This window comes from Amborella trichopoda, chromosome 13 (assembly GCF_054954075.1).
Source record: "Amborella trichopoda isolate Santa Cruz 75 chromosome 13, AtrichopodaSantaCruz75HAP2 v2.0, whole genome shotgun sequence".
Taxonomy (NCBI): Eukaryota; Viridiplantae; Streptophyta; class Magnoliopsida; order Amborellales; family Amborellaceae; genus Amborella; species Amborella trichopoda.
Window position 1 is genome coordinate 31,400,268 of NC_142348.1, and position 21,236 is coordinate 31,421,503.

At 38.4% G+C, this 21,236-nt stretch overlaps 2 protein-coding genes across 2 annotated transcripts; both read right to left on the bottom strand.

Moving 5' to 3' along the window:
- Positions 1-1,121: 1,121 nt before the first annotated feature.
- LOC18440285 (putative acetyltransferase At3g50280) lies at positions 1,122-15,016 on the bottom strand. The gene is made up of 2 exons (XM_006850435.4): positions 14,469-15,016; positions 1,122-2,163 (listed from the first exon to the last, which is right to left on the bottom strand). The coding sequence occupies exons 1-2, from the start codon at positions 14,919-14,921 to the stop codon at positions 1,255-1,257; spliced, it is 1,362 nt and encodes a 453-aa protein (XP_006850498.1). The 5' UTR covers positions 14,922-15,016; the 3' UTR covers positions 1,122-1,254.
- A 1,786-nt stretch (positions 15,017-16,802) lies between these two features.
- Positions 16,803-17,303, bottom strand: LOC148779162 (secreted RxLR effector protein 161-like). Its single transcript, XM_088856607.1, has one exon. It carries the CDS (start codon positions 17,301-17,303, stop codon positions 16,803-16,805), a length of 501 nt encoding a protein of 166 aa, XP_088712733.1.
- Positions 17,304-21,236: the final 3,933 nt, after the last annotated feature.

The window sequence follows — 21,236 nt, forward strand, 5'->3', positions numbered from 1 at the left end:
AGGTGTTTGGTAGCAGTGCCACTTAGCTGTTGGTTGATGTTTAGTGCCTTGAACTATTAGTAAGGAAATTTTGGAGAATGGTTGTATATGGAGATGGCTTTGCATTTTTGTTAAATCTCTGTTAATGATGAATGGATTTAATTTTTCTTTCGTGGTTTGCTCTTGATTCGACCTTTTATAAATATTGAGCCACTCCCACCTGAGTGGTGTTTGCCATCTCACGTCCCAATCTCACATTCTATCACCCTCCGGCATGTATGGTATGGGGTCAAGGGGTGGGGTCGTGATAGCCTAACTCATGAATGATGTGGAGAGAGAGGGAGGGAGATGAGTATGGGGAGAGAACCAAATTTTGATGGAGAAATAGAATCCTATAAAATTCAACTAGAAGTTGCGTTCTTGGGGATTCAGATATTTATGTATTATTTAGATATTAGAATATAAGATTGGATCCTATCAAACAAGACATATAAACTGATATAATTTAAATTATAAAAGATTTTATATTATCTATAATTATTAGGATATTAGGGTGCTATCAAACATACCCTAAGTGAGATGGCCATGTAGATCTAGGTCACAAGAGGAAAATAATTGATCCATGTCCATCACTCTATAAAAAAATTTTGTTTCGTCTAATTGAACCATAATTGATACATGTCCATCACTCAATAAAAAAAACTTTTGTTTTATCTAATTGAACCATAACTGTTTATTTATTTTTTAAAAAAGTTAATAAGTAGGGATTCTCTTTAATGATCTTGAGAGTTCAGAGCAAGAAGGGGGAGAGAATCTATTACCAAGTTCAATGCTCAAAGTGAGTTTTTGTAGTCGAGAGAGAGCCAAAATATATTCTGAAACTAGAATTATCTACATGTTTGGATGAGGTACGAAATCAACAATTAATAAGGAAACCAAAAAATTCCTATAGGATGTGAATTTATTCGATTTCAAGAGTGTCGCAGCATCACACAAGTTGTGGACTAATGTATACAGAGTTTTCAGTCCAAACTCGAGGGTTATTCTTGACGACTTCTATTCATAGTGTGTTTTAAATTTGGCTTTCAAAAAATCATGGTCCTAATGGTATTAAAAAATTATTCGCATCAGAGATTGATAAAGAAGGAAACCTCAATCCAATGTTTGATCTTCAAACTCTAATAAATGATAGCGTTGCTGAAAATAGATTAGCATCACAACAGTTAAAAATCGTCTGGGCTTCTAGTTCTCACTTTTTCTCCCTCTATAAATAAATCAATCAGTCTTCTCTTCCACTGCCTCCATGAACTCTTTGTCTCTCTCGAGTGCAGCAATGGCATTTGAATTCATGTAAAAATGTAGCTCAATGCCGCCTCTGCCCTCTCTGGCTGGGAAAGCAAACAACTTGCCATCAAACCTGTTATCGTATCCGACGCGCACGCCCAGGGGTGGCCCCCAACCGAAGTCATTGCCATAAACATCAAACCTAGGTGAGCTCCCCATCAACACACCCGGAGATGTTGTTAACCCCGTAGTTTCAAAGACGATTGGAGCCTTTGCATTGGCCTCCAACCATGAGCATATTTCCTCATTAGTTTGCTTTGCGATGGCATCTTGAATGAGCTTAGCACCCCAGCCAAGGTCTCTACCCAAAAGCTCTCCAGCTGTGGTTCTCAAGAAAATCGGTTTGACAACATTGCCAAAGAAATAAGGAGCCATGGGTGGGACCACCCTTGAACGGTATGACACCGACAGACCGCACCATGTCTCTTGTGCTTCTGGAAGCTCATGAGCACGAGTGATGGTGCGCCAGACATGGGCATAGAAGGCTTGGAAAGAGGAGATTGGTGAAGTGGCGTCCATATTTTGAGAGTTAGCCTTGGCTTTGAGGCTGGATATTGAGTGGGCTGGGAAATAGAAGATTCGATCGTTGAAGAGCGGGGGTGAGGGCTTTGGAGGCAGGGACCAACTGTCAATTGGAGGGTCGAGGCACACCGGGGGATTGGTTGCAGGGCACCATTGCCTGATGGTAGGCGGTCGAGATAAGGTGCAGGCTTCGCCCTTGTCGTTGATGTGTTTGGAGAGTTCAGACCAGGAGTTGAGGAAGTTCCAGAAGGAGGTCCCATCCCCCACTACGTGATTGAAAGAGCACCCAATGAAGAGGCCATCGGCTAGCTCTGTAACCTGCATGATGGTAACAAAAATATAAGTTTTGAAATTTCTTCCTATGTTACAAAGATAAGGATGCTTATGAGTCTAAAATTGATATGAGTGCTAAAAACTCCAATTCTAAAATTAGGCTTTTAATCACAACAAATATGTAGATTGGTTAAAGAAGGGGATGCACGCATGTGATATTGAGTTATTTTATAGTGAAATTTAAAAACTGTCTAAGGTTTGTAAGGCATTAGTTATATGTGTCGCATCATTATTGTGTCAACAAGCGCAGAAAACCTCAAAAGACACCTGTCCATGTTACATGGATCTCTTCCCCTCTTTCTTTTTTATTTTTTTTATTTTTCTTTCTCTTGTTTTTTTTTTTTGAAAAGGTCACGATGACTTTATTACTCAATCAATCCAACATTTACAGTGAAGAGATGAAAAACACAACAATTAAACGAATAAGAAATTGAGCACCAAAAACTGGGGCCAACACTCCATCCTTAGCAAACAACTTTGCCCTCTCATTCGCTTCCCTAAAGACATGATTGAAAGCTACTACCTTATTGCGACAAATATCCAGAGCTTCCAATCAAAACCTTCTCAAGCTCTAAGGTGGCTTACTAGATGCGGACATCCAATTGATAATATTAAAGAGAATCCCCTTCCACCAACCATTCGAAATGATCACAATGATCCTTCAACAGCTTTAAACCTTGAAGTATAACTAACATTTCTACTTGGTTTGTTGTAGTTATCCCACACAAGCCACAAAATGTGATTATCTCTACACCTTGATAATATCTAATCACACCACCAAAACCATCACGTCCTGGATTTCCAAAAAAGCTACCATCAAAATTCAACTTAAGATATCCAAGATTGGGTGGGGTCCATTGACAACAAATAATGGGTCTAGAGATCCGTTGGTATAACAAACTCCTCACATTTAGCCAAACATCAATGTTTGAAACCCCAATACCTTCTATCATAGAAGAAAACCACAACCAAACATTTTGAAAAATCTTGTCCTTTACACGATCCATCTCCCAACTGAAGCCCTAAAAAATTCACCTATTTCTCTCCAACCAAACTTCTCAAAGGATTCAAGCCCAGAAAATCTGCCAAATCATGACCCCTTTTTTAAGCAAAGAAGGAATCGAGAGTTGATCTAACTGATCAATAAGATGTATTGGTAAAGGCATTTGAAAACCAGTAACTTGAAAGGCCCAGGTCCACAATGCTGAAGTAAATAGGGAATGAATGAACAAATGCTCTCCAGTCTCCGCATCATTTTTACACAACAAGTAAATATGACAATTATCTTCCCCCTCTTCTTCAAATTGTCAATTGTTAGCACTTTAATTTGCAAAAGAGTCCACAAGAATATTTCAATCTTATGTGGGATTCAACATTTCCTAAAGGATCTGAGCTTTGGTTGTTCCCGTCTTAGTCTATCATGAAATAATAAATGATACACTGACTTCACCAAGAAGATACCATCTGTAGTTAACAACCATACAACCTCATCCTCATGATGCTTGGATATATAAACCGCATCAAGATCTAGCAACAGCTCACAAAACTGATTAAAAACAACATCCGGCACCCTATTATAACTCAAACGAATATCCCAGGAAAATCTATTAACAGTCCACCTTATGCCTCCTCCACCTTTAAATGTTGATTGACTGTCTATTAAACACTTCCTTATACTTAGACCTCAACAGTCCATCACCCAGCCGCTTATGATTCCAAAAATCAATAGTGGGCCCTCAACCCACTTCCCACCTCATATTTCTCATCACCAATTCCTTAGTAGAGTATATACCTTTCTACAACTGGGATTGACAATTTCCTCCTCTTCCTTGACGAATAATGCCACTATTATCCACACCATATTTGGCAACCAAAACTTACTACCACAATTGATCTCCATCATTTAAAGACCTCCACCACCATTTGGATAACATATCGAAATTAACTAGTTTGATCTTGCGAATCCCCAGATCCCCTTCAGCTTTAGGAGTACAAACTTTATCCCAACTCACCAAATGGTATTTCCTGTTACCATTAAACAAGTCCCATAAAAAATTGCGCATAAGCCACTCAATTTCTTTAACAATAGGGGCTGGTACATAAAGCAAGGATAGCAGGTACACAGGCATATTAGACAGAATTGATTTGATCAGATTAACACGCCCTCCAAGAGATAAGAATTTAGAATTCCATAAATCCAGCTTAGAAATAACTCTATGCATTACTGGGTTCAACACCGATCTTGGTAGCCTTTTATTCGAAATAGGAATTCCTAGATAATTAAAAGGAAGACTACCAACCGTACACCCCATCGTCAAAACTAAATCCTTAACCAAGGCAACCTCAACACCAATGTCCACTAAAGTGGTTTTTGAAAAATTAACTTTGAGACCAATGGCAACCTCACAATATCGTAAGAATAAAGAGATCGCTTGTACCTGATCCACCTCTACACCACAAAAGATGAGTGTATCATCAACATATTGGAGGTGTGAGATAATTAGTCCCCCAACAGCCACCCTAAAGCCATTGAACCTACATCTCTGTTCAATTCTTTTAAGCATTAGGCTAAAACCCTCTGTCACCAAAGTGAACAGAAATGGCGACAACGGATCTCTTCCCATCTTGTACAATGATAATGATAAGTGGTGGTTGCTTATAGGAGAATAGGGGTTATAGTCAGTAATTTGAGAAAGAATCAATATATTTTTGTTCAACCACTAGAGCCCATATTGTAATAGTTTCAAATTATTCAAAATTAGAAATTCATGCCCCTTGCATTTATTATTACTAGCAGACTGCACGTGCTCCGCACCTGATTTGAGTTCAATATATACTAAGAAATCATCTAATCGTGTCTTTTTACTCCCTGACAACATCCTAACCATATCATCTATCTGAGTCCTTTATCTCTAACAATGTCTCTCTCTGATTTTTTTTTTTTATATCTAAATCCATTTTTCTGAACTATAATATTACACTATTTTATTTTTTCTCTTTGAACACATTATATTTATCTCTAACCATTTATGACCATTCTACATATATGAATTAGTTACTTGCAACCAAAATTTATTAAAATGTGGGTTTTATGTTAATCTTAAGTAAACTACTACTTAGGATTAGTAATTCACCATAATCAAACCACTTCTGAGAAAGTATTGATACCAGTATTGATACCACTTGTGTGTTTTGATTAATCTCAAGTAAACTACTATCTAGAACAGTGAAATGTGTCATTTTTGTTGGCACTATGTTGTGCTACCTATTGAATTTTTGAGAAATTTACTTTTAAAAAATATAGAATTTATTTAAACTAGATAGATTATCTCATTGGAGATTAAATGGGCATGTTATGGATTGCAAATTAAAAATGGAAGTTTTATGTTTTTGTGTCCTTGCTAGACTATGTTGCAGGTTTACCTTTAATTAATATTAAAACATTCAATGTGTCATTTTTGTGACGGTACTCTGTTGTGCTACCAGCTCAATTTGTGTCGAATTTATTTTTAAAAACTTAACATAAATGTAGAACTTTTCATTTGCAGAGTTTAAAACGGCACGTGCGTTACACACTCACACAAGGGCTTAAAGCTTTGATTGCATAAAAATGGACAAAAAAGACATTTTTTTGTTGTGGTCTTGCTAGGTTATATTGTAGGTTTATAACTAATTTATATTTTTTAACTCAAATACATGTAGTAATCAAGTTTTAAGAGTTTGTTCTAGCAATATATTATATATTTTACTTATAAAGAATAATTCAAATATTTATAAACTATAAGTTATAAATATATGTTTATAACTTCTATATTTATAAGTTAAATAGTAAGTTATAACTTATAACTTATAAATAACAATTAACATATATTTGTACGTTAATTTAACTTAAATACATAAATTATAGTAAAATAAAAAATAAAATTAATTAAAAAATCAATTAGGATATGAAAAATTTAGCAAAAAAGTATAAACCTCATCAATATAAACGGTAATCGAACTACACCTTAACCTATTAATTTTTATTGGAATCTATCTTGTTCTTCATCAAAGCTCGTCTATAAAATCTCATTTATTTTCGAAAACGGGATAACCAATTCCCTTTGTATGCTTGTCAAAGATTGGGTGCGAGTTTCATAAAGTAATGATTTTAAATCCTCAAATATGAATCAAGAAACATCGATTAAAATTGGTAACCAGCAAGAATCAAACCCGTTTTGGAAAAGCATCAATATTGATTTTCTCCCCTATTTCATACTTCTTTTGTTTCTATTAATCTTAAGTACACTACTGTATAAAATAGTGTAACGTACTGTTTTTTTTTTTTTGCTATGGAACTATGCTGTGCTCTCGAGTCAATTTATGTGAAATCTACTGTAAAGCAATTAACATGAATGTACAATTTAATTAAACTGAATATATTATTTTATGATAGAGTTTAGAGGCCATGTACATTGGATTCCGTAGATTTGAAAAATAACGGTTCTTAATTGTGGTTATAACTTATACAAAATAAAAGTTCTTAATTGTGGTTATAACTTATACATACTAATATAAATATATTTAACTTAAATGTGTAAAAAATATAGTAACTTTATATAATTTTAAATTACAATATAATAATTTTTTAATTGAATTATGTATTCTATTGTTAAGAAAATTTATCTTTATAGTAAAAAAAAAATTATAAATTAAGTACAATCAATTAAAATATGAACAATTAGCAAAAAAATAATATAAGCCCCAAAATTAAAAACGATGGTTGAACTACGATTTTACCTATTGATTCTTTTCTTCATCAAAGTTCGGCTGATCCATGAAATCTCGTTTATTATCGAGAGCGGGATCACAAACTGGACAGTCGACTTGCATTAAATTTATCTTACAGAAGTTAACATGCATCTAGTATTTAACCAATCATGATTTTAATCTTATAATTTCAGAAATATTGTTTTGCAAATTATAATTTCAAACTCCAGTTATATATAATTTGTATGCGTTAACTATTTTAGTTTACATAGATAAAATAATGAGAAATCAATTTGAAATACATATTAAAATACCTATTTTAAACAAAATATTATATGCATTATTCCTTATTAAAAATATTTAGAATTTTAAATTTGACTATGTCTATTTATTAAATATAAATTTTATTTTATAATTATAATTTTATCATATTTAATAATTTATTTTTGAAATTTAAATTTTTACATTATGCTTAAAGAAATATTACGAATATGATTTGAGTTTTTCAATAACATTTTATATTAAATTTATAGCTTCCAAATAATTATTAAAACTACAAAAAGAAAATTTTCATCAGTGTACTTAGTAATGTTATAATGTTATAAAACATAACTACAAATTTTTTGACCAACAGCTTTTATTCATTTATATTATAATTATATGTTTGTTATATTAAATAATTAAATTTTCAAAAGTTTTACATTTTCAAATTTATACTCTTAAAAAGGAATTATTTCTAATAAGATTTAAATTTCGAAAAATCACCCTTTTGAAGGATTAAATTTTTTTGAAGCTTTCACTTTTATTGAAGCTGTGGTGGTCCGCAGTGGACCAGAAGGACAACGCCCGCCTGCATGGACGCATGTCATATGCGCAAGTGGTGGGCTCCTAGTCATGTGAAGTGTAGGTGGCCCGGCTCAGTGGTCCCTTGGTGGACCTGTGGTGCATGCATGGCAGTAGGGACCGACAGGCCCTGCACACTATTGGCAGACATGCGCGTGGCACATGTGCAGCACGTAGACATGTGGTGTACATGTGTCGCATGTGCGGATTTTATTTTTTTCATTCCCTTATCCTTGAGATCGCACGGTTATTTGAGTGGCCATGGTCGTACCAAACTGCGTGGCTTCGGGTCCTGAGGTCGCACATCATAACCTGCGGTCGTAGCCGCTCAGTGAACTCATGCGACCTAATTATTGTTACCTATGGCCGCATGAAGAGGATTACGGCTGCAACCTCATGCATTTATTTACAGCCTCTCCCTGTTCCCTGAGGCTGCATGTTTAGTGTTGCAGCCGTGAATGCACACTGTTATTTGTGGCCACAGACTCTTTTGGTGTGGCCCAGGCTGTGCATTGTAACAATGTAGCCTCAAACTTCCAAAGGGCATAACTTCGCGTCTGGGCGTCTATTTTCAGAAAAACTTATATGGGGGCTGCTTGGAAAGTGGGATGCAACTTATAGGGTCTCATTTGCTGATTATATTTGGAAAAACTTTTTTTTGGCCCTAAAATCATATTTTTAGCCCCATGTGTTGTTTGTTGTGGCCCCTTCGATGCTGGTACGACCATGCAATCTGATTACATCTCATGTTGGATCTGTGATCACTTGCCATTTTTGATGTGGGATTTTGCATCTCGAATGCAATCACTTCCTTGATGATGATGATTAGGATCCTTGCTCTCCAGATTTGATCTAATGTTGATTACTAGCCCTCACCCCTATTTAGGGGCACAAAATTTTTGCTTTGGGCCGTTTTGGAAGTTGGACTTTTCTTTTTGTTCTTGAAGACTCGAGGAAGTGTTATAAACAATGATACATTTTATGAATGGGCAACTGTGCATGAAAAAAACTGTCTATGCATGGTATCTAATTTATTGTGATTTTCTTTCGACATTCACGAACATAGACTGCTAGGGCATTTCTATGTTTGGATTGCCCAAATCCTTAAATGGAAAACGTTTAGATGGTGGGATCCTATTTTTTTTGTTATATATGTTTTTTCTATTACCCACTTAATGAGACCCACTTGAGGTAAGGGAAAACTATCTAGGTTTATCATTAGATGGAGACTTATCAGAAATGGATCAATAATGATCATTATGCATACTACTTTATGTTAAATGGCATGTACAATGACAAAAAAAGTGAGTCTGAAAGTTATAGTCGGGCATTAAGGCTAGCCACCACCTTTAGTTTGCTCGCATGGACATTTGATACATTTATATGGACATTTGATGTCCAGCCAAATGTCTCCATGATGGAGCATTTGAAGAAAAGAATCACATAGATTTTAGACATGATTGAAACTAGTATTATTGATGTGGCAGGCACAGATCAATGTTTGTCCATTGGTTATCTCCTTATTCCTGGGAACCAGATGGAGATATTCAAGATGCTTTTCTGGAGCGTCACTCATCTCTACATCTAGAGTTAGAGTCTTGGTGCCGCTCTATGAGCCTGCACCCGCTTATTTGCCATGGTATGGGGGTCCAAGTGCAGTGGCAAACCCAAGGGCTAACCTAGTGGCAACATTGCTATAATGGAAGAGGATATGGAGGTCGAGGGTGCTAGTAGCAAATGGAGGAGAAGCAAGCACATCTTTCCAATGTTTATAGTCAATCTTGACCTACAATCGTCGCATGATAGATTTGCCACTTCACTCATGTATGTACTAAGTTGAAAGTGGCATGAACCGTCTACTTACTGTCTATGCTAGTGTATGCATGGGGTGGAAGATAACTCATTGGATTATAAAATTGGGAGCATTAGAACATAGCATGGTATGAAGACGGATTCATTTAGGTTCCCTCGTGCCAGTGGGGGATGTAAGCATTAGATGAGGAACAACATCGCTAAGGGTGCGGTACATATAAAGTCATCTAGATCATCATATGTTCCAAATTGAATAATATTGCTCCATTATATACTCTATGCTCCTGGGATGAGGAGTAGCCTACTTCTTAGCATCCAGACCCTCTTCTATAGGACAATCAATTTGTTTTCTTAAAAGGATGCAGGTTTGAGATACCTTGTGTATGATTACCTTTTCCCAAAGAATTGTTTTCTACGATGGATCGTTGAACTAAGTGTATCCACCCATGTTAAACTTTGTTCAATTGTAGTATCCACTAGAAAACCCATTTTCTAAGGCATACATATCATATAACCTTTAAACTTTTTTTTGTTCCCTTGGATGATGGAGGCCTTGTGACAAACCTCAATGTTATTACTTGCACCATAAGTGAGTATTTTTAATCTCACTTGACTTGAGGAACCTCAATGTTATTACTTGCACCATAAGTGAGTATTTTTAATCTCACTTGACTGGAGGCAATTTATTGCTTCACTAGATTTAAGGTGGAAGTTGAGAACATGTCAAGAAGGAGAATATAATTCTCAGAACTGATAATGCACACGAGTACATAGTTGAATTGATTCTCAAAGGATTATGGGATTCGTCAGCAAGAAATGATGTCCTATAATTTATACCAACATGGTAGTACGAGAGAAAGAATCATACGCTACTGAACGATATCTTTGATAACACAAATATGTCTATATGTGAGCTTTTCGGAGATGCTTTATTGACTATTGTGTGTATTTCATATAGGGTGCCTTCGAGATCTGTGTCTTAAAACTCCTTAATGAAGTCATGGACCAGTCACAAATCCCGTATATGCTTTTTTAGTCCTTGGGTGTTAGTTGTTCTTATAACGACAATGAGTTAAACTAGAGGTCAATAGTTTTAACCCTAACTAGATGTTTTTTAGAACTTCAATAGGTATGTCTTAGTTTGTGAGTCTGAAGAGGGTAACCTAAAAATATTAAATCCTACGACGTGGACATATTGAGCAGAAGTTCCTAAAAATTAGAGGCCTTGGATTACTAATGATCTCAAATAGAGAGTGGTGAGGAGATTCCTCCACTAAAGGATAATAGCAAGAGTATCTCAAAATCTTGAAGATAGTGGGAGGGAACCGCTATTATTTCTTGAGCCTCATAAGAGTACATGAAGAGGAAAGGTCTGGCTTGTATATCCATTGACGAGAATGAAATGGGTTGATAGTCAGGAAACAACTCAGACCATTTATTACTGGCAAATGGATTATTGCATGGAGAAGAACTAAGTTTGGAAATTCGTGGATCTTCTCTCTCATAGATAGGTTGATGGGACTATATGCAAAGCCCAATAAACTGCAAAGTGGTGAGACGGTTGACGCAATTGAGTGTATGGATTACATTGAGACATTCTCCCTGTTGGTGAGAATAGTATTAGTTCGCCTCACATTTGCCGTTATAGTGAGTTCGGCTATGGAACTTGACCATATGGTTGATCAAATAATATTTCTTAAAAGGATCTGTCATCGAGAATAGTGGGAATTCCATGATCTTGTTACTGCGAGTTGACGAGATTTTAAGGGCATAGAATGATATGGAGAAGATTGATGAAGAGTGGTTGTCCCCCATTTTTTATGTGAAAAACATGGGCAAAGTGCATCACGTGCTCGATCTTGCGATCACGCACAATCATTATAAGAGGCTCCTTATGTTTGTCTTAATTGAATTACATTAAGAAAATTTTGGAAAGATTTAGGATGCATGATGGAGGGTCCAATGATTTTCCGACAAAAAAAGGCCATGTGCTGCATTTGAATCTCTGTCCATAGATGGAAACTAATATTTGAAAAAATGATTTGTGAACTACATTTGAGTGTAGTAGGCAGTCTAATGAATGCCATATTGTGTAAATGATGGGATGTGTTGTGGGGCTTGTCAAGCCACCACTAGAGCAATCCAAGTCCGGAACATTGACACACAGTGAACTTGACACTCCAATATCTCCAGATAACCATAACCACTCATGGATCTTTCTGGGAAATGATCCCCACTAGGAGGATAGAGTAAGTCTAATTAGATGATGATTAAGACTATTGATGGTTGACATCTAAAAATGTCTCCACTTTGGAAGTGGGAGCGATTTCTCGGTGCAACAAGTCAGATGAAATGATTGGCACGTTCAGTGTAAATACATAGTATATGGATTGATTCGTAACATTGTGGGCAGAGCGTATGGCTCATAAGGAAACTACAAATCTAGTGATCATAATGAATGTTGGAGAGCCTGTGAGCGTGTTTTGGTGATAAAATGGAAGCACAAGCTCTCACAGTAAGACATAGCACGTAGAGACTCGGTATCACTATGTATGAGGTGTCATTAAGAGGAGAGAGACAATTATGACATGTTATCCCACCAGCTGACCCCCATGACTAAGCTTATAGCTTGAAAGAAGTATAGGGCTGGGACCTGAGAGTCCTTAATTGGTTTTATACACAATCATCATTGTCAAACTCTTTTTAGTACATGAACGTTCTTTTTTCTTTACCATTTATGTGAGTGATTATGGTATTATAGTTTGTTCATGACACACATGATTTGATTAGGCATTCACACTATTGCACTAGGACGCTAGTTCGTTGTTAGATAATATTGTCAGCAGGATTGGCCAACTCTTTGTCAGTAGGATTGGCCAACTCTTTTACATGGCATTGACTGACCCCATTGTTTGGGACATTGGAGGATGAAACACACACTAGGTATCTGAGTATCACCTTGATATGAGATCGAGATGATATTCGATAGTTAGGAATCGACATGATCTATATGAGTAGGTCATCCCTCCGGATCAATGTAGTATGATTACCAACTGTGAGCATCGGACATGCTCAGATTAGTTGCTTGGGTGTGACCTAGTGGTGCATTGAATGCGACGGGATGTATGGTTCCGGTTGAACTAAGACTTGTATGATGTGAATTCGATGTGGATCCTAGTATTGTTTCTCATTTACACGGTAATGTACGACTCACACCACACGAGCTTACAAGACCAGTACTACAAGAGAAGTAGAGGTGGATAGGATTATCCCTATTCTCTATTACACCGTGCGAGATATAGCTAGTCACTTATTGATCCTAAGTGCCCTTATTGACCTTGTGACTATATTAAAAAGTGGAGTTTGATGTTGCTACTTTAGTGTGCTCTCCTCTAGTCATGTATGATTTGGTCGGGTTGGGGGCAGAGCTAAGAAAACAATCTGGTCAATACGGAATAATAGTAGGTTGAGAAGACCATTGACATCACAGTTAAAGTGGTACCTAGAGAGACAAGTGTACTCCAATCAGATGTTCAGATCAGCGACGAGGTTTTACGTTGGATGCTCTTTTGTGAAATATTTTTGAAAAAGTATGATAACATAATAAAATATTTTTGAAATTGAATTTATTAGCTTACATGATAAAAATGTTTTTATTAGATGAGATGAGTGGGAGTACAAGTAGGGGTTGAGTAGTCTCTTGAGCGTAGAGTAGCTCACGATGAATTAGTAGAGATACTCAATCCGGTGTGGCCAACTTAGTCTAGGGCAGGCTCGAGCATTGTTTTAATAGAAGAGAAGAGGTGTTCCACATTAGTTTGATGAAGATTTAATGTGGTTCTCCTTGCAGAGATATATTGCTCCTTAAAATCTCATGGTGCATATCTCTATAGAGTATGTGAGAGCTCTTGTGTTGTGATGTATCACCAGATAATGATTATGAGAACTGACATCTTTTATTACATCCACTGCGGGACGAGTGGCAGATGTTGGATTTGAAGTCGGCCTCTTTGTGGGTGCAAAGACGTCCATGATACTTTCAATATTCTTAGTGGTAGAGAGATGAGATATGGGAATCCCATATGATATGGTATTTCTAAATGGGGATAAAATTGATTTGCGATAAAGGTAGAGATTTCATATATGGATGTATGTCTCACTCTAGAAAAGTTTTTTGCTCTTTACAAAAAAAAAAACTTTCCTCTTCTAGTTTTCTCTCTCTAGAAGCCTTGGAATAAAGGTGATCCAAGAGCTCTTGGGCTTTCCATGAAAAGCTCGAGACTTGCAATGTGTATACAATACTGTTGGTTCTAGCATTTGGTGGAACTCTCAAACTGGAGGACGCCAGTGTAAAAAAGGATGAGAGAATCACATTAAGCACCAAAGATAAAATCGAAAACAAGCTTAGACAGTCCAACTAACCTTAAACAAGCAAATGAAAATTACTTCTAGAAAAATTGATTAATTGCTAAGAACATTTTTAAATAAAAAAAAAGAGATTATGACAAAAAAATATTTACTAACCAAAAACATCCAAATCATATACAAAACTTTATATAAAATTCCCATATATTTTATAAATCTTTTGGATTTTTAAAAAAATACAACTTGGGGCAAACGGCCTTGCCCACATGGTGAGGTTAAGTAAGTGGGTTGGGTCAGAGTGCTTCGGCTGCGTCCCCAAACTATAGTTTACATAATAATTTAAAGGAAAATTTGAAGGAATTTAAGGGGGCTCTTTGTGGCACACTGCTGAGTACTTGATTTTACATCGCAATCTAACAACTAAGAGTGACCATGACCTTCTATGAAATATAAATCCATCCTTTACCCTACAATCCATAACTGTAGTTACCAAAAAAGAAGTAGGAGATGAAAGAAAATACCTGAACCGCAAGTAACGGGAGGAAGCGCCCCTCATGAGACATAGCTCCGCTATGAACAAAGAAGGACCTCACCACAAGGGGAACATATGGAGACCTGAGGATGTCATTTAATGTGATATGGATCGCCTTGGCGTGTACAAACTCTACACCAGCATCGTTGCAATGGATGGTGATGGTGCCATCAGGGTGCGAGGTCAGGCGGCCGGCCAGCGGAAAGTAGTGGGAGAGGCACTCCGACAGCGAGGCCTTGAGCCTCTGTAGAACAGAGTCCATAGAAGGAGAGGAGAACTTGGGATTGGGATCGGGTTTGGGTAGGAGGAGGCCCTTTTGGATGTACTGTGCGGTGAGCAGGTAGATTTCCGAAGGCGACAGTTGCAGGTGCTGCTCCTGCGATGCCCGCGAGGGAGTGATGGTGCAGGTCGACACCCGACTCACCTCCTCTGAATCACCCATATCACCACTATTTCCTACCCCTCTCCCTCTAGGTTTAGTGGCCCTGCGTTTTCTCTCTCTGTATTTACTGGCTCCAAACTCTCACTCTCCTTGCTACTTGTATCCGACCAAATATCTAGGGTTATAAGCCAGCTCCTCCTTCCTTGCCCTTCCATTTCAGCAAATTTTTTTTTTAATGCGGTCATTTTCGGACAACTTGGAAATTACTAGCGTTATCAACTTTTGCAGTTGTTCGACTACTAGCGTTATCAACTTTTGCAGTTGTCCGAGTAATCAAATCGAACATTCACAGGTTTGGAAATCACCCCTTGGGCCGGCGTCTTATTTGGATTATCATTAATTCCGTAGAACTGATGTGGACGGGTTACCTCATAAGGGCAAATTCAATGGCTATGAATTACTCTTGTATTCTATTTTTTATTTTAAAAAAAAACCATATTTATTTGAAATTTGTAGGTGAGATGTATTTTTGTAAACAAAATCAAACTAAAATGTTTAAAAAATATAGTAATTTTATAAGTATTCAAAATACCCTTAAATTCGTTTTGAGCAATATTTTTTATTCAAAATAGTTTTTATTCTTTTTTATTCAATTCTAATAATAGAATTGAATCATAAGACCAAATTTCATATTTACATCCTTTTTGGATAAAAAATTTAAAATTTAAAATAAAATTCAATTTTGACCCTTGGATGTGGGTGGCTCATGCAATACGAACCCTTGGATTCCATGGGCACACCTCAATCCTTTCCAAGTCGGGCCCCAACAAACGAAAAAGGGAAACTAGAAACCTTGACACTCTTGGGATTCCAGTGTTAGTCCCAATAATGAAAATCAATATATAAATAAATAAAATTGATAAATAACTTACTCAGATCTGTCCTTAAATCACACGAGGGACTTAAGGTTTCATACCTCTTAGTGAATCTCCTTCACTAATTTTCCATCATTCTCTATGGTTTTCTTACTCAAGGGGTTAACTTCTTTTTATAGAGAACCATATTTTGTAACTCTCACATTCATAGTCTATAGGAGTTGAGATTCAAGTATAACTCCTGCTTTAATTTCCTTAAGTGCAGCCAATTAGAATAACAAGTTGTCACCAAACTGTTAATCCTATATAATGAGCTAAACATATCATTAGTGCACTAATGACTCTTATAATAGGATGTCATCCAAGCATTCCTACAACTTGCTATAAGATATTTAGAAATTAAATAATTTTGTATATAATAAAAATTCCTACAAAGAATTCAAACACATAAATAGTTTTCCCTCCAGTGACATTGGGTTTTCCCTCTAGTGCAACATTCTCTAAAAGCTCCAAAATGGGCATTACCTCATGTCAACCACATGAGATTTCTCATATACTATACAATATGGCTTTTGTACCAATAGTGAAAAATAAATTCTCGAGATAAAAGCGCCTGATAGGCCATATTTCCAACATCTCCCACTTGCGCTGTAGGCCCTATAACTTCTTGTACATGGCATTACCTCATACTTGCTACATGAGATTTCCATATACCCAGCCTGCAGGCTCTTTAACATCTTGTATGTGGCATTGCATCATGTTTTTCACATGGGATTTTCATATACCCACCAATATGATTTTATGAACCATTGTTGGATTTTCATTTGGACTTATATCTCAGTCCCATAGCGGCTAAATGTATCTCGAAAATTTTTCGCCTCAGAGCCTTAGTCAATGGATCTGCAATCATTCCATTTGAAGGTATATAATCAATTGTTATATCTCTATATTCTACTACATCTCGAATATGGCGGTACCTCTTGCGAATGTGCTTGGATTTAGATTTTATTTTTTAATTCTTGAGAACAACAATGGCTGCTTTATTATCACATAACATATTTATAGGTCAATTTTCAATGCATTCCAACTTTAAATCCATGAGGAAATTTCTCAACCAAACAGCCTCTTGTGATCCTAAACTGCAAGCCACATATTCTACTTCTATGGTTGATAAAGCAACACAATCTTGTTTCTGAGTGTACCAATATACACCACCTCCACCAAGTATGAAAACTAAACCCGAAGTGGATTTACTATCTTCAAAGTCTCTACTCCAATCTGCATCAGAGTAACCCAGGATACAACACCCAATTGCATGAGATAACATAATTAATGCACCCAATTGCTTGAGCATATGCAATATTCTCATATCATCATTATCATTAGTAGGACATAAATCAATGGATAATTTAACTACTTTATCAACAGGGGTGGAGACTGGCTTGTATAAATCCATTTTAAACTTCTTGAGAACATATTCTAAATAATGCTCTTGAGATAAGCTGAACATCCTTTTTGATCTATCTCTTGTAATTTCAATTCCTAAAACATATGATGCAACCCCCATATCTTTCATTTCAAAATTATATTTCAATCATGATTTTGTTTCATTAATCATATCTATGTCCTTTCCAGCATTCAGAATATCATCCACATACAAAGACAATATCACTATCTTATTCCCACTAATTTTAAAATAAATATAATGATCACTTTCATTATAAACAAAACCAAGCTTCATAATTACATCATTAAATTTTAAATATGATTGTCTAGAAGATTGCTTCAATCCATATAGTGATTTAATTAGTTTTCACATTTTATTTTCTTTGCCTTCAACAATATGTCCTTCAGGTTGTAACATGTATATCTCTTCATTTAAATTTCCATTGAGAAATGCAGTTTTAACATCCATTTGAAACAATTCTAAATCAAGGTTGGCCACAATAAACATCAAAATTCTAACAGAAGGAAATATTAATACTGGAGAAAAAGTGTCAACAAAATCTATACCTTCCTTTTGGTTATACCCTTTAGCAACAAGTCGTACTTTATATTTATCTATACTACCATCAACATTGAGTTTTCTTTTTAATATCAATTTGCAACCAATAGGTTTTCTTCCACTAAGCAAATCTACAAACTCCCATACATGGTTTTTAGTTATAGAATCCATTGCTTCATTAACGACATTATTCCAAAAATCAGATTCATCCGAATTAATAGCTTCTTTATAATTACAAGGTTCAAGAATATATTGATAAGTAAAATTATAGTATTGATCAAGAGTGTCTGACTTGACTGAGGGTAAACTTAGCCTAGCACCGTCATATCAGTCTCGATTTCGAGTTGGATTGTCGCCGTGCTAGTCTTGAGAACCATGCCCGTCTTGCTACCACTCTGAGTCGATGACTTTATGATTGCTATGCTAGTCTCGCCTCTTCGTCGAGTTTTTCTTCCCTTTTCTATATTTATTTGAACCTTGCGCTTCATCACCCTCTCGTATGAACGTACATTGCCCTAAGACAAGTGTGGGTCTTTCTGACCCACTTGTCTTACAAATTAACCATATAAGTGTTGTGCGAAAAGCAAGAGGATTGTAAGACAAGGGAGGCGATTTCGCACCTGCTAAAGCAACTAGGGGACTTTCTTCGTGATCTAAGAGGGCGCGCCCACGCGAGCCAGCCCGAGTAAGTCCCAAACCCACCTTCAATTCCTCTCTCATCGATTGGTATACCTACCCTTGCTCTCAAGCAAGGTTCTGAGAGAGTGATCTCAAATCCCGGGTTCATTAAAAACCCGAGATACGGGCCGCCAGATCATCTAGATCCAGAGGGTGAGATCGAGTAACCTAACCAGCTTGACGACTCCACTGTGGACTTACTACCCCTTAGTCGGCTCGCTCTTGTTTGACCAGTATCCTCTTTTACTTTCTGCATTAATTTCTATGGCACCTGGGATGTTCAATCCATTCATTCGAGTCGAGGACTTCCTTATCCCTGTACTTGTGACTGTCCCAGGGAAGCGAACTGCTCAAGCTTCCTTCCCTACTCTCTTCAATACTCACGGTCTGGCTCCCATGTTCTCACCTGGATCAATGCAAGAGGGGACTTAAAAGTCCCCGCCTCCCTGCTACCTCGCCTTGGTGGACCCTCCACCAAGGCCTCTTGCATCGGTGGCACATCTGCCACCACACATATTGCACACCCTACTACCGACAGTCTCTTACTGGTCATATTGCTGAGGCACGTTGGAAGGTTGTCCCCATCACTCTCGCGAAAGGAACGCGAGTTGTCGTCGCTCCTGAGGTTCGTCGAAAGGCTACCCCTTATGCTCCTTCACCACCCCGAATCTCCACACTTGGAGGGTCGGCATATAGAGACAGAGATCTTGAGATCTTCACCCATCGCACAAATCCAAGGGCTTGAGGTCCATCCACTCGAGTCGCACCTCGGGGCAACCCTCATGTTGCCTTGAGCTCACATCTACGGCTAAGCCTTCTCGGGCCGAACCCTACATGCACTTCCATAGCCCGGGGCTGCTCTAGCTCTACGCCACCTCAAGCACATGAGGGTTGACTACGTCCTCCCTCCAAACACACATAGCTTCACCTTGTGAGAGATGGGCTTCTGCCTCACCCCTCATAGATACAAGCTCGTGGGTCTCGACCACCTCCGGTCGACCCCATTGACCAGGCCCGGGTCGACCCCCAAGTCACCTGGACGGCTTGACAAGTTCCTTTTCGACCTCAACTCAAACGAAGTCGTGAACCATCTCCTTCCTCCATCACTCTCCAGACACCAAGCAAACACCTCAAGCCCTGGTACTCAAAGGTCTTCCCTAAGAGTACCATCTTGAGACAACCTCAGGTCAGCCGTGCACATGAGCCCCACAAAGATACTCAGGGCAACGGTCTGATGTCAGACAGAGGCCTCCAACCTCCAAGGCAGAAACCGTAGCTACATTCTGTCCTTGGATCCCACTCCCTGCTCTAGTTCATAGACACGACCCTTGCATATTCGAAGAAGGCGGGGTAGTCCAGGTCTCAGGCTCGGTTCTGGAGTGAAGTCCACAACTATCTCAGGGTTAAGCAGGAGAGAGGTCTTCAAATCTTGATCAAAGAAGCCTTCAAGGAAGTTGAGGCCACTACCTTTGATGACCTCCTGCCTCGTAACCCCTTTTTCCCTCTCCAAACTTCAAAGCCTGACCAAGTCCAAGAGTATTGTTGCGTTGTCACTACTCATAAACGTCGGTCCCTATATCGTCAAGAACATGTCCTCACAAGATCGGCATACAAGGCTCAAGTCCAGTTGGGGCAGGTCTCGATGGTCTTGGGACCATGGCTGCTGAGTGGTTGGGTCTTCATCTACGATAGTAACCACAGCACAGGGATTATGGAGCTCTTCTTCAGGCTTAATCGTCTGAAGGGGGTAGAAGGGATTCAGGTTTTGACTGCCTTGGTCCCCTCCCAAGTCAATATTTGAAGACCTCTATCGCGTTTAGCCTTGTGGTTTTGATGGACCTCGAGTCAAAATTGTGATCTAGATCGCGGCTGGTCAACTCTTCTTGCACAAGAGAGAGATGTCTCGATCAGGTGCGGCAATGGATGAGGGTCAAGAACTGGGTCATCTTGTGTCGGGGAGGATGAAGGATTCGATCTTTCATCAAGTCAATGCCACAAGGTCTCTTATGAGCTCCAGAGACACAACCAAAGTGACAGGGCCGGTTCACAATGGTACTCTTGGGAAAAACGTTTGAGTGTCAAGGCTGAAGGTGCTTGCTCGATGAAGAAGGAGTGGGCCAGGGCAGGATTGAGTCATGAGAAGGCCCAAGTCTAGGGCGAGGGGATGTATGTGATGGTGACGCGCGTGCGTCCCTTGAAGAAGGATTACGGGAGACCTGCAAGTCAGCTAGAGCTCGAGCTCATGCAAGTGATCTGACCTTAGGAGGCTGGGAACTACGAGCAGGTGTCTGTAAGCAGACAGTTGTAGGCCTGCCCCATACAGGGTGCGCTTGTGTGTGCAGAGTAGTGCAGAGTAGGAGGACGAGGAGGTCGTCTCCTGTGTACTCGGGTTGGCATGATGACAGTGTTGCCCCAAGCAATGAGATGCATGTGATCAATGTGCGCAGGACCTGACCTTAGAAGGTTCGATCTTGGACACGGACTCGATATAACAGAAGGGTTGCCCCGCGGTGTTACTCGAGTGGGTAACCCATGAGCCTTGCGGTGTGTGTGAGGGGTGGAGACTGTGGGGTTTCCGCCTTGATGTGTAGAGCCTCTAGATGTAGAGACCAATGGTGAAGAAATGTAGGGGGTAGCCTTAAGGTGACCAACAGAAGAAATGGTCAATTGTTTGCATCTGGTAGAAAGGGACTGGGCAGCCTTCCGGCATACCTCAGGAACAAGACCGGCAAGTGACTTGCCACTGGCTGGGTGCATGCTGTGTGGGGCAACAGAGGTGCTGCAAATGCAAGGCGCCTTTGTGGAGTTTCCACCAAG

Coding starts and splice junctions, on each gene's coding strand:
- LOC18440285 (XM_006850435.4), bottom strand. CDS start 14,921: ATGGGTGATTCAGAGGAGGTGAGTCGGGTGTCGACCTGCACCATCACT. Junction 2,164..14,468: donor TCCCGTTACTTGCGGTTCAG/GTATTTTCTTTC, acceptor ACCATCATGCAG/GTTACAGAGCTAGCCGATGG.
- LOC148779162 (XM_088856607.1), bottom strand. CDS start 17,303: ATGGGGGTTGCATCATATGTTTTAGGAATTGAAATTACAAGAGATAGA.